The 14,479-nt window shown below is 35.1% G+C and overlaps 2 protein-coding genes across 3 annotated transcripts; one reads left to right on the forward strand and one right to left on the reverse strand.

The window, feature by feature from the left end:
- Positions 1-2,016: 2,016 nt before the first annotated feature.
- LOC104108374 (AP2-like ethylene-responsive transcription factor At1g16060) lies at positions 2,017-6,746 on the forward strand. Its single transcript, XM_009617392.4, has 8 exons — positions 2,017-2,583; positions 2,676-2,758; positions 2,960-2,968; positions 3,165-3,253; positions 3,359-3,432; positions 3,536-3,586; positions 4,575-4,651; positions 5,701-6,746. The coding sequence occupies exons 1-8, from the start codon at positions 2,408-2,410 to the stop codon at positions 6,267-6,269; spliced, it is 1,128 nt and encodes a 375-aa protein (XP_009615687.1). The 5' UTR covers positions 2,017-2,407; the 3' UTR covers positions 6,270-6,746.
- Positions 6,747-8,181: 1,435 nt separating this feature from the next.
- On the reverse strand, positions 8,182-13,365 carry LOC104108373 (tubby-like protein 8). Of its 2 annotated transcripts, none has more exons than XM_009617390.4 (9): positions 12,683-13,365; positions 12,317-12,431; positions 9,464-9,640; positions 9,292-9,341; positions 9,087-9,183; positions 8,915-8,998; positions 8,740-8,832; positions 8,546-8,613; positions 8,182-8,449 (listed from the first exon to the last, which is right to left on the reverse strand). In XM_009617390.4, the coding sequence occupies exons 1-9, from the start codon at positions 13,153-13,155 to the stop codon at positions 8,374-8,376; spliced, it is 1,233 nt and encodes a 410-aa protein (XP_009615685.1). In that variant the 5' UTR covers positions 13,156-13,365; the 3' UTR covers positions 8,182-8,373. The 2 variants fall into 2 exon arrangements, with proteins under 2 accessions (XP_009615685.1, XP_009615686.1); XM_009617391.4 differs by having other exon boundaries at positions 8,546-8,610; positions 12,683-13,284.
- Between the last annotated feature and the right edge of the window lie 1,114 nt (positions 13,366-14,479).

A 14,479-nucleotide genomic window follows, 5' to 3' on the forward strand; every position in this document is an offset into this window, starting at 1 on the left:
CCGCGACCCGGTTTTTCTTTTCCGGATTATTTTAAATATATTTTTCCCGTAATATTTCAAACACCCCTTTTCCAACAGCCATGACTGTTTCTGAAAGGTTGCAAACCTTTTCAGAAACAATGCCAACAACTCTATAAATAGAGTTTGAATCCCAGAATCTTTCCTTACGAAATTTTCTGAGCTTCTTCTTCTTCTTCTTCTGCACAATATTTTTCAGTGTGTTTTACGACCATTGAGTGGTTCGCAGTTCATCAGAGTTTTAGTACCAATACACTGGTGAGTTAAATCGTTCTATCCTGGGAGGATATATTCCAGCACCTCGGGTATTTGAGGGGAATAATTTCCTTAAGGACACACTGTGTATTCAGTGGGCTCAATTTATTCCTATACTGTTTTTTGTTTTCCAGAATCTATTTCGTTAAACAAGTATTACTAACTTTCTGTTTTGTTTTTCCACAAAGTTTAATTGTTTATTACAGCAATACAGAATAATAACAAAAAATGCCTATGGACACCAGTTACTCTTGGCTTTAGCTTAGGGTAACTTGTAACAAGTCGTCCACCAAATCGTTTAAACTAAAAATAACCGACAGATGTATAATATATGTATAATTCAAGTGTAATATCTGTACAACTGTATATAATTAATATATAATCTATATATACTGGCTAGAAAATATAAATCATGAATCTGGTCGGCTATTTGTGTAAAAATTATTTTGGCCAGGAACACGTGATAGACCATTACATTTTTTTAAACACCCATTTTCTCGTTGAAACAGTTTAATAGCATAGCTTAGCTCAGATTAGTAAGGGGACATTTGTATCAAGTATCAACCCTATAGTAGCAGGAATCCGAGTGGTCCCCAAAGTTTTGGTTAATTGGAGATTTGCTAAGTCATTACTCCGTAATTTAATACTTCAGGAGTCATACGGAATTAATAGGGAGTGGCTATTTATAAGTAGGTGATCCTACTTTACTTGCACCCCCAAAAACGCTACAACTAACTTTGATTATTGGATCTTTAAAATTTTGGCAGCTATTTTTCTTATATCAAATTTAGTCCTCATATTTTCTTGCTTCTTGCATTTTGTTTCAACATGGTAATTTCACTTTCAACTTTACTGGTTTCCTTCTCTAGCTGTCCTTTTTTCACTCCTTAATTATTTGTTTTCCCCTTTCGATGCATTTTTTTTTTATTGTATCTACTTATTTAATGCAACATGAATTTCCAAAAACATTTTATTTTCGTATCATGTGACATGTATATATAGCTAAATATCAACGTTCTTATTTAGAAACGGCAATGCATAAAATGCAACAGAAAATTCTACTGGAAAGTGGAAACCAAAAGAATCATAACATAAGTTAAGGAAGAGAAATGAATCAAGAAAAAATATTAAACGGACAGTAATATAAGCTCAGTCTATTCTGATATACTTGAATATTTCAAATTTATAATTCCAAATTATCCTTGTTGCTACTCATTATTCAATTTTTCCAAAAAGATGGGGTTGTCCATGCAGAAGCAGCCCATATGCTATTATTAGACTGCAGTATTACAAGTTTGAATCTATTCGCCACCTAATTAGGTTGTACTCTTCCAATTTATTTATTTTTAATTCTAGATCAAAGTGATCATAAACGGTAAAAACTTAAATGCATCCGATGTTACCTTTAATCATACTAATTCATCATAATTATGTGACAAAATTAATGTGAGAATATATATCAATTAATTATAATTTAATGATAACAGTATAATGAAGACCTGATATATTCATCGGGTTGGAATATATACCTGATGGGAAAAAGTTTTTATCGACCATGAATATATATTAGTAATAAGGAAAATATAGGAGGGAGGATTTTTTATTTAACTAAATTGCTGCATCTAATGTTAACCTAAAACTAGGGAGGGGTACGAAAAAAGTAAAATAGGAAAAAGGAAGAAAAGAAAGAATTAAATAGGAATAGGAATAGAAAAGTCTGATTGAGTAAAAGGATATATAAATCGAGGCAGAAAAAGCGGAAAGGCCAAATCAATCTGAAGAATATACACACAAATAAAACAGAGAGAAAAAGAAAGGGCAAAGGAACAGTAGTGAAAACAAATTAGAAGAAGCACAAAATAGCTAACACACAAAACAGAGCCTCGCCTGCCTTATAAGAGACGAGACGGCAATCCATAAAACCACCATTTCATCCGCCGGCTTTCCTCCTCTATTTTGCCACCTTATTTTTTCCTCGCTTATTCTCTTCAAATTAAATCTTCCCTTATTATATTACTCCACTTTTTGTATCATTATTCATATATATATATAAATACCCATCCCATTCCCCTTTCTTATTGGAGGACTCATTCCTAATTTAAACAAGCTCTGTTTTTTCTATACAATTTTTTTCATGGCGAAAACCTCAAAGTCGAATCAGAAGAATGGTACTACTACTACTGCTGCTACTACTTCTTCGTCTAGTAATAAAAGTGATGGCAATGCCATTGGCAAAGCGAAACGAACACGAAAGAGTGTTCCCAGAGATTCTCCTCCACAACGTAGCTCCATTTACAGAGGAGTCACTCGGTATTATATATTTTCTCTAAAATTATTTTTTTTTCTTTTAATGGCGTTATTTAATTCCATTTATTTCACACTAATGTGCTGATCATTGATAGGCACCGCTGGACGGGCCGATATGAAGCTCATTTATGGGATAAAAATTGCTGGAACGAAACTCAGAACAAAAAAGGAAGACAAGGTTCAACATTTTTTTCCTTCTTACCTTTTTTTTTTTTTAATTTTTATTTTTTTTGGTTAGTGACCTATTTAGAGATCAGTTATTAGATATGATGTTGTTGAACTACATTTTATTGATGGAAAGTTTCCTTTTTGTTTTGGCGTCTATACTTTGGTTGCCTGGTGCAAATCGTGCTTATCACAAAATCCGATTAAAATGCAGTTTATTTGGGTAAGTTTCTATCGTTATCATTGTAATTTTTTTCAATATTATCATGAATAAATCATTTTCACATTAAGCCTTTGCCGACGCAAGGCCCACCAATTTAATAACATAGTACATACATCGCAAATGTCACCTTTACAGTAACTTACAACTGATATTTTGAATTCAATGGATTTTTTTTCTGAATTTTAATTTTTCTCAGGGGCTTACGATGATGAAGCAGCAGCTGCACATGCATATGATTTGGCGGCGTTGAAGTATTGGGGTCAAGATACAATACTTAATTTCCCCGTAATTAATCTGGACTTCTATCTTGTGTTTTTCTTATTGATTTCCTTGCTAATGTAGATTTTAAAACCTGTCTAATCATAATCTTTTATTTTAAAAATAATATAGGTGTCGACATACGAAAAAGAGCTAAAGGAAATGGAAGCTCAATCAAAAGAAGAATATATTGGTTCTTTGAGAAGGTACATGCTGCTTTCCGGGAAAAAGAAGAGAATCATTAACTTCTTCTTCAATTTTCCCTTAGCTAATAAAAGAAAATTTTGTATTCATGATATATATTCGCAGAAAAAGCAGTGGTTTTTCCAGGGGAGTATCAAAATATAGAGGCGTAGCAAGGTAATTAATCCACATCTTAGAGAAAAACTAAATGTTCATTTTCATAGCACAAGTACAAATTAAATTTCTTGATATATACACTGAATGCTCAGTACAAAATCATTTGATGGAGAACGTGTAGCTCCTTATGTCAATTAAGTATCGTACCATTATTTTCCACAGCTACGAACCATTAAATTACTACTAGTACTTATGCCTCAGCTTAGAGTATCCTCGATAAATGTTTGACCTTAATACTTGCCGCAAAAATGTTCGTGATCTAAAAATGCTGCATTTTATTAAAGCTACAAGCTGGTCACCCCCTCCTTCCTCCCCTCCCCACCCAAAAAAAAAGAGGGAAGAAGGAAAAAGAAGATATTCTTGGCAAGTCCAAGGATATAGATTCGAACTGTTGGGAGGAATAAAGGGAATAATTTTTGAGTTGGGGGTGGGTGGGGGGTAAAACATAATAAATGAAGCTTAAAAATGTCAAAAGTTGTACTAGGATGCCCATGTTGCCTCTCTAGTTTCTACCATGCACTGTTATGGAGTCTTCTCCCCTTCCCATCCTTCATGCTAATGTGGCATCTAAATATGTCCTATTGTTACGTTGAACAACTTTGGTCTCTTCTTAAATGCTTCACGTTTCTTCCATCCATGTACTTGTAACACTCCAAGTTCATCAACTCGCATGTAGTTCATCACAAGAAGAGTTGAATTCTATTATATACACATATTGATAATGTTGGTGTACGAATTAACTTGCTCGCACATTTACTATTATACAGGGTACTTGGTGTCTCTTACCATCACAAGTACCAAGTAATTATGCCCATTAATATTTAGGCAGATAGGAAGAAATCACATATTGTTGTCTTTGCTAGGATATAATTAAACCTTAGTCTTCAATTCATTGACCATGAGATCACATTCTTGGGATATTTATACTGAAATCTATTACGTGTTTAATGGTGATCTTCTTCAAAGTATAATTTACCTTTGATTTTAGACACCACCATAATGGAAGATGGGAGGCTCGCATTGGAAGGGTGTTTGGCAACAAATATCTCTACCTCGGAACATATGGTACGTAGGAGATTCTTACTAGTATGTATTTCCTATTAATTAAAGTTGTATTCTATATATTTACTATTTTGTCTCTTGCAATTTTAACAACCCCCCCCCCCCCACCCCACCCATTTTGGTTGAAAATTCGAAAAGCAAAAAATAAAAATAAAAATTTAGTCCTTCCTCGCTCCTAAATTGATGTTTCCGGCTTAAATGAAAAGTTTCTGATAAGAAAGGCAGACAGTTTAAATAAGTTTGGCAAGTTGAGGGTAGTGCTCCAAAATTAATACTATATTTTGGTCGCTTACCTAAACAACCTTACAAAGACATCGTTTTCAAAAGCATTTGCCCCTATTATTAATTGCACTTAAGAAATAAGCATGATGATTGCCACATGTCACTATATGTAGTCGTTACCATGTACTTCTTTGTCAGTATTAATATTGCCAAATGAATAACAATTATGTTTAGTTACAAATTGAGGGCCTCTTTTAGTTACTGTAGCCGTAAAAATCATTGGCATGGAAGCAAAAAATAAGTCAAATAAGTGAGGAAAAACAGCTAAGTTAGATTAGGCAAGGAAAAAGAATTGAATATAGTTGGTTGTTGGGTATATAGATCACCAACTTTCAACTGCTAGGTCTGCGACTATTTAAGATTTCATAACACATGCCCCATGTCTTCATTTTTCAACATCTCACCCAATTTCTAATGCAAATAAGTTTCTAGAATTAAATACGTATATTATAATCGGATCATTCCCAAAAATACCCCTCAACATCACGTCTTTCTTTTTCTCCTCCCTCGCGCTTTTTTAATTGTTGGGAAGGTAAAATCGCATGCAAGCACAGAGCTACCTATTGATATGGGGTTTAACAAAATCCCTTTTGCCTGCCAATTTGGGTAAAAATATTTTTTAATGTACATATGTATAAACTTCTACTATAGTTATAAATGTGATTCGAAAATTACTTTAGGATATAGGTTCGAATATCAAGTATGATGTTTTTGCATATTTTTTTGAATTTCCTTATTAAAATTTCTGATTCCGCAACGATCACATGCAGCTACTCAGGAGGAAGCAGCAACAGCCTATGATATGGCAGCTATAGAATATCGTGGGTTAAACGCAGTTACAAACTTTGACCTTAGCCGTTATATCAAATGGCTGCGTCCCTCCAACCAAACTAATAATATTACTACCATTAACAACCCTAGTGACAATACTGAACCAAACCCTAACCCTAACGCTGACGACATTCATTCCATGCCTAACACCAAGGAGGAGATGGAATTTAGTTTCCTCCAACAGCAACAACAACAACAACAAAGCTCGAACTCAGATGCAACAGCCGTAGCGCTGCCATGTCCAGCTGTCGGCGCCACGGCTTCATCTGCATTAGGGCTTTTGTTGCAATCTTCCAAGTTCAAGGAAATGCTTGAAAGAACATCGGCAGCTAACTGTCCGGAGACGCCACCGGAGCCGGATAGGCCACGGCGGAGCTTCCCCGATGATATTCAGACTTACTTTGATTGCCAAGAGTCTAGTAGCTTTATTGAGGAGCATGACGTTATTTTTGGTGACTTGGGTTCTTTTGCATCGCCCAATATGTTTCAGTGTGAACTTGATAGCTAGCGAGCTCACCCAAAGGAACATAGAAGTATTAATTAATAACTGTGGACGTGAGATATACAGATTATTTGTGAATACTGTTTTAAGTCAAGGAGAGTTTGGATAGGCAACATTAAAAAAAAAAAGGAAAAAAGGAAAATCAAACCATATAATTTCCTTTAAAATGATTTTTTCTTTCAAGAGGAGAGGAGAGAATGAGGATAATTTTTTCAGTATTTTATTTATGGACTGTTATTATTTATTTTCTTGGCAATATTGTATTTGGCTCATCAGTGTAGATAGAAGCGATAGTCATTCTTTGATTAGGTATGAGTTTTACAATAATAATAGGACTGTTGCCACTTGAAGCCCAGCACACTATTAGAATTATGTATTCCTATTTGATTGTTGAACTTTTGTGTCGTCTGTATACAACTTCATCAATCTCCTTTTATGGTGAAGGTTTTTTGAATCATAATATAGCTTTGAGATTTTTAATTATTTTACTGGAAATATTGGTCTGATTTAAGACTCATTCAGTAATTAAGATAGTATCTGCATAAGTATGCGTGTTTGTTCGGAATTTGAGTGTTTTCTTCCTTTTCATGTTTTTCTACATTTACACATCCAGGCTTTAACTCATATATTCATTTAAGTCTCATCACAAATTAAATGCCTGTAAATATAGTTCTAAGAGAACAAACCCATTTGGCTATAATGTTACCATTCATATTGAAGTTGGTCACCGCCAATTTAGCTTGCTGTACGTTGGAAATTGGCATCTTACTTACCACATCATAATCTCATAATAGACTGACCAGGCATAACTCTAGTCTTGTTGAAAGTGCCATTATGGGCTAAGGGTGTTAATGGTTCGGTTCGGCCGGTTATTTTATAAAATTTATACCATACCAATTTTTCGGTTATTCTATTATGTATAACCAAAATTAGACTTTTCGAAACCGTCCCAATCATGTCGGTTTCTCTTCGATATCGGTATGATTCTGTTAATTTTTGATATTTTTTTAAATATCATGTAAAATTCACCAGCAGAAGTAGAATGCAATAACATACGTTCTTTTCTAGGACGTAGCAAAACTCTCTAGACATTTTTACTGTTTAAAGGGTGATGAATTAAAAAAAATAAAAGATGGCTAGAGTATAGATCCATCAACTATTCTACAACAACTTAAAAGAAATCAAGCAAAGGCAAAGAAAATATAAATCACACAAGTGAAAATATATTAACCAAGTTAGGACTCAAGAATAAAGTCTATATAAGATTAAATATTCAAAAAGATAAATCTAAATTATATGAAATGAAACATATTCAATACATAGTAGTTTGATAATCATAATCGCTATTCGCTAGAATATTGTGTCTTGCTAAGATACTTGAAATAACTTAGTTTAATTAGAAGTAGCATAATAAGTTTTAGGAATTAGTATTTTGAGTTTAATTACTTGTTGGCTTGTAACAATTTTTATAATTCCAAGGCCCAAAGAAAAATTTAATGCATTATTACTTTTAAACTTACTATATGAATATATTTTTCATATGTAAAATTTATTCAGTACGGTTCGGTATTTTTTCGGTTTATTTTTATAAAATAAAAAACCTAACCTAATTATCGATGCGGTTATAGATTTATATAAAAACCTATGATTTCTTTAAAAGAAACCTAAAAATCGATTTGGTGCGATACGATTCGATCGGTTTAGTCGATTTTCGAATATCCATTACAGACTACCCACAGAGAATCCCTTCCTAATACAAGAGTTGCATCTTGCATAAGTCAAGAAAGTATTGCATTATTGTCATGCAATATTATAGTTGTGGGAGTACCACAATGCTATACGAATTATCAAATGTCAAAAAATGAGGCATGTAAGTTGATGAAGTTAGATGTTTGCACAGGCATATTAATGTACAAAATTTTCCATCACATGTGCATTAAGGAATTACTTAACAAGCAGAGCAAATGAATAACGATACTTCTATCTCGTTCATAACATTCCTATTCCACTTCACGTTATATGCCTTAGAGAAAAAATTGCAGAACACACTTAGTCAATTCAATGACTTGCTGTTCAGAGGTTGAACAACAAAAGGCTCCAGAATTTCCATTTACAGCGTGCAGCACAACTTTGAATCAATAGAAGCCAAACATATGCAAAACGCTTGATAACCTGTCAATGGATACCTATATACCAGCATAAAATCAAGTTAGTAGCATTACTTGATTGCTCGTTGAGATACTTTTCCAGCTGTTGAATTGAACTAGATAGAGTATATATACCTGTAGTCCATCACATACTTAGCTTTCCCCACTCTACCAAGTTGTAGAATCGTCTGCCTTCCGTTCTTCTAGTAACAATCATAAAACAAACAGTTAAAGGCATAAATAAACAACTATCAAATATTAGTGTTTGCTGGAAGTTTAAAATTTCTGTATATTTTTCTATCTTTAAGGTTCTCTAATGAACTCAGTACCTCCAAAGTCAGCTGAAAGTTCTTAACTGAGCTCTGGATTCTGAGTCCTGCTCTTCCTCTATCTCTAAAATCTAACTCATACTGTCTTGACACCTACATGTAACAAATAATTGCATATTAGATGCTTAAACGAGTGAACTCATAAATTTCAAACGGATATTGCCAACTAATGTACCTTATTGTAATGTGGAATCTTTGAAAAGAGCTGATTCACTTTGTCCATATGCTCCTCCCAATCCGTGGTTAGTCCATTGATGTGCTGTATATAGAGCATTAAATTAGCTCGCTCTGACTACTGATTTTGTTTTTTAAATTGTCCTGTTATCTTTTTTGGCAACAGTCCTCACCTGAGTTGTACTCTTCAACTGCATTGACTGGTGTTTTGGTATGCATGCTTTCATCCTTCGGTAGCTCCCAGTCCAGGTTGCGATGGTAGGCATGAATCTGTGGACAACAAGGTGAGAAAAACCTTAAGATACTTTTATTACTATGGTCTGAGTGCCACTTTCTGGAATATTGTGGCAGTTTTGTGTACTACAGATAAAAACTTACGTTACAACGCCTAGCAATTTTGACTGTTTGGTTACAGAATTAGGACGGCCCTGAAATAAATTGGTTATGCAGCAGCAAGAGTTAGATAGCATGCGCGTGTCCTTGGAATGATTCCATTAAACCCCGGGTTTCTTATCTCATAATTTCATGATAGTGTTGAAAGGAAGTTTACCTGATCCCATATGTGGTATTTTGAACCCAGTAGATTAGCAGTTACATGTCCAATCAAACTATCCTCTGATTTTCCCCATAACTCCTTTGTATTTTGCGCAACTACAAACTCAGATTTTCCACCACGCCTTCTGTAATGGGCTATGGCAAGTTTCCGATTTTGACGTCCGTGGCCCTCCTTCAGTTATTAAATAAGTCACAGGAAATAGATATCAGTAAATATATCAATGTTCTGATAATACACTCTGGTTCAGAAATCAGTTAAGCAGGTTCTCTAATAGCATAACTCTCAACTATGCACAGAACCCTGCTGCTCTCTTCCTTAAGCAAATAAAATCTTTTGTAGACATCAAAAGATGAAGTCATAAATCATAAGCTGAAAGTAGACAAGCATGTTAACTGATTAAAGCTCTGAATAATACTGGTGACAATGCTTCTGAGGAGAATTTGGGTGACAGCAAATTAGTTTGGAATAGAAAATTTTCAAGTGACGAGGAAAAACTTGCAAAAGATAAAATTCATGTTAAATTTTGACCAGCTTTCAGGAGTGGAAGAAAGAAGCTGTCAGACAAAAATACAAGTATTGGGTGATATAAACACATTTGCACTTGTCTTTGATTAAAAAGAAATGTTAAGACGTGAACCGATGGTGTCGATTCCTTATACTCAGATTGATAGTTTATTGCAATCATGAACAACTGTATAATAACTCCATAGAAAGCAGTAAGTATCACAAATGTTGAAGGGTGGATATCAAACAGCTTAGCAAAGGATGGCATGCAGTAACAGAATTTTCAACCAGATTGATAAGAGAAATCATTGTCAAAATAAGTACTTCCAAAAATGTAACATCACAAATAAGAATTTTCAAGTCAAGCATAAGAACGTCATGGGCTGCTTTCCATCATCGACCCATGACCCCTTGGACGCGCCCCGTGGCGTCCCGGCAAGCCTCCCAACGCCTAGCGCCATGGTCGGCCCCGTGATCTCGGCAGCGCCAAGTGACAAGCGAGCATGCGCCTCTGTCGCCCCACCGATATTCAATGCCAGCGCCCAGCGGCTGGCCAATGCCATCAGTGCCGCGCGCACCGACAATGCCGCGCGCACAAATCATCATGTTGCCATCAGCGCCGCACACCCAGACAGTGCCCCGCGCGCAGACCCAATGCCAAGCACCAGCGCCCAGCCGCTGGCAGATCCAAATAGTGCCGCGCACGCCCACAGCAATGCGCGCGCAGACCCTGCTGCTCAAGACAAAGTTGCTGCCATCGGACTTGCTTCCATAGAAGACTAAGTCCTTTTCATTGTAATTATAGAGTAGTTTTACTTCATTCATTTTCAGTGTGCTTCTACAGCTTTCTTAGGTCAACTCATGTAACTTTGGTTTATTTTTTTAAGCATTATTAAGGGGGACCAAAGCATTCAAACATTCAAGCATTCAAACAATTCTCTGTACTGGTGTCTCTCCCCCCCGACACCGCATTTCATCTTGTAATAGCTTTCATCATCATCAATACAATCATCAGCTTTCATCATCAATTGCTCATTTTCCGCTGCTCAATTGCTCACGACATTGGCTTTCCCGTACGGCACTGACAATCTAGTCTAGCGTACGGCGAGGGCCTCAGTTGGCGCATAGCAACCGCACTGACATCGGTTGCTTAGCCTTACGTCGCCCTTCCAAGGAACTTCAGGAAGGCGCCGCATAACAGAGTGCGCACATGCGCCAAGAGATTCTTGCTTCCATTGACTAGTAGAAAATTCAAGATCTGCCTGATGCTCAGTGATACAAGGAGAAGAGAAAGCAATAACCATTCTTACATAGAAAATCTCTGATATGTATAGTGACAACCATTTTCCAAAGAATCCAGTACCTTTTGACTATACAATAATCCTAGCAAACTCTTAGTTAACATTATCCAATTTGTGGCAGATGGCTAGATACCTTAATGGAAATTTGGAATCTGTATTTAAATCCACATGTCTGTTGTTATTGGTAGAGACATAATTAGGTGTTGATTTCTACTACCTTATAAGTAAATCTGTTATAAAAATTTATATAACATGACAATATAAATATCTATCTTGTTTCATAATATTCATATTTCTCTGGTAATAGTTGTGTAAAATGCTATTAAGCTACCTAGATTCCCCGCCCCAATATATTTCCCTTTTCCTATAGAAGTATAAGATCCGTATCATAGAAACCACATACAAGATCAAAAGAACACAGGTGATCTTCGCACAAACTCATCAGAGTAGCTAAAATAGGAACTTGAGCAACAATAATACGTACTGCCAATATGTATATAAAAACGCGGTACCAGATAACTGACATCAAAGCTAATAGGTACTACAAAAGCATATATATGCACAAATGTATACAAATGTGATACAGATCAATTTCATGGTTGGTAAATCTTTCAATGAACTAACCATAAACTATTATTTTGGAGTGAGTAACAGAGTTAGCACGGATATGATACTAAGGGAAGGATACAAGGCGAACTCTATGATAAGACAAACTATAGTCTGATTGAGATTTTTTTTTAAAATGAATCTTTGTCTTCTTTTAGGTTAAATTGGTGTAAAATCTGTCTCATTTATTCTCTTTCTACTATTGCCTTCTGTACTTGACAAATCTTATGGTCTTATTGTCTCCCTACTTAAGGAAAATTCATCCAATTTCCTCTATATTTGAAATTTGGAGTTAACTGTAACGTGCTACTTAAACACAAGATAAAGCATATCTGAACATCAACTCAACAAGGAACTACGATCAAGCACTGAATAGCAGATAATGCTAATTACTACACGTTTCTATAAACTTTAAAAAAATGTAAAAGAGCCTTACATTAGTATAAAGTGAGTAAAAAGTCCCTCCATCCCGGATTTCTGAAGATGATTCCTTCACTATGACACATGTACATCTTCCAATATCTATAGGCAAAGGCCTGTACAACAATGACCTGCAAAAAGCACAAAAGGAAAAAAAAATGTTAATTTCGTCTACAAAAAATGTTAAATTTGTTTTGAGCAAGATGTACCGGAAACGGCCTCTCTATCTAACTCCACAAAGTAGAGGTAATGTCAGCATACACACTATCCTCCAAGACCCTACTATGTGGGATTACACTAGGTATGTCGTTGTAGTTGTCGTCTACAAATCAATAATAAGCCTAACTCATAAGTTTAAGCAACAACAGAGGTAAAACTGAACCTATTTGGAAGTGTAGACCAAGAAGAAGCTGGAGCAGCTTCAGAATCAGAATAATCCCAAATGTTAGCAGAATTAGGCGTCTCTGTATCCGCATGTTCCCAAATTTTCAACCCAATCTTAGATTCTGGTTCATTTTTTTGTATACATAACTGAAGTGAAGATGGCTTCAAAACCGAGTCTTTCAAATCAGACTCTTTATTCACAACCTTATTAGTCCAATCAAACGGTGGTAAAGCATTTTCTTTATCAAAAAAATTGGATTTTTCAGGTTTATTTGGTGTCTCATTCTCTTTGTTATCAGAGATAACTAGTTGGTTCTGGAGCAAATGAACACCCAATGCTTCTCCTATAGTGCTGCCACTGCCACTGCTGCTGCTTCGGTTTTGTCTGAGCTCAGTCAAGGGATTATCATAAAAGGAATTGTATGAATTTGAAGAACGAAGAGGGGTTGGAATTTTCTTGAAGCCAGACATTTTGGTCTTTGTGTGAGATATGAAATAACCGAATTTGGAAAGAGCAGAACAGCAAGTGTCAATAAGGCAAAGTTGGATCTAGTTATATAAAGGCTTCTTGCTCTGTTGTAGAGCACTTTGGGAAAAGGATTTAACTTGGTGGAAATAATCAGGAAGACCAACCTATAATTTGAATTTTATGGGTTGGAATTTGAAATTCTATCGCAATCTATTTGATATACACGGTTCGAAATCTATATATTCGTACTTATTTAATAAAGTTTTAATACATATATAGGTCTAAGCTGTAGTAACTAGGTTCTGATGTTCCTATAACGTTTGCACTACATCCGCCTTTGACTATCATTATATTGTTGTATAAACTATCTTATTTTTCATGTAACTTATCTCATTTAGTTATTTTTAGACTATTTTGTTGAATTTTTATATTGTTATTATATACTCTTTTCGTTTAAATTTATGTGAACACATTTGACTGGGCATGAAATTTAAGAAAAGAGAAAATACTTTTGAATTTATGGTTTAAAATGAGACACATATATTTTGTATAGATATAAATTATTGTATAAATATAAATTGCTTCCAAATAAGGAGATGCATTATTCTTTTTGGCATGGACCAAAACAAAATATGTTCGTATAAATTTAAAGCAGACCGAATATAAGTTAAATTTGTGAAGAAAAGGCTAGACCTTATTTGTGCTTTTTAAGTGGGTAAGGCTTTAAAAGAGGTGTAGTGGTTAGATATGCTTTATCTTGTGCTTGCAGCCAATGTTATTGATGGTATCAACAGAAATTTGAATTTGAAAATTTGGGGCATTGGCAACTGTGTTGGGCAATTCAAACGTTGGAATTGGTTCATAATTAGATAAAATTTCCAACGGTAAAATAAGGAACTTGATTGCGTCTTGTCTTGTCTTAGGATGCCATGTGTTTCCCCAATAGACGGCGTAGTTGTGGGCCCATCGCCGGACTTTTGTCGGTTGCTGAAAATAGCGCGAAGCAATTTGAATACTAGGTCCGTACGTGTGTCTGAAACAAATTTATGAAGCATTTAGTATAAATTCAGCTGCAGATATCCTGTGATTTTGTAAATTTAGCAATTATTCCCTTTCTGCCTTTTTTGGAACTTTTGGTGATCAAGAAAATGACGGCTCATTTGCATTATGTGACTGTCATCATAACCTTTTTTCACTTTTCGCTAGGAACATTTTCTGATTCAATGATAGAATTACGCATAATTTATAGAGTAGTTTATATTCGGTTAATGATCACACTTACGTGTCTAAGACGAGTATTTCATCACATTATTAAAAGGAGAGGAA

This window comes from Nicotiana tomentosiformis, chromosome 3, assembly GCF_000390325.3.
Source record: "Nicotiana tomentosiformis chromosome 3, ASM39032v3, whole genome shotgun sequence".
Classification (NCBI taxonomy): domain Eukaryota; kingdom Viridiplantae; phylum Streptophyta; class Magnoliopsida; order Solanales; family Solanaceae; genus Nicotiana; species Nicotiana tomentosiformis.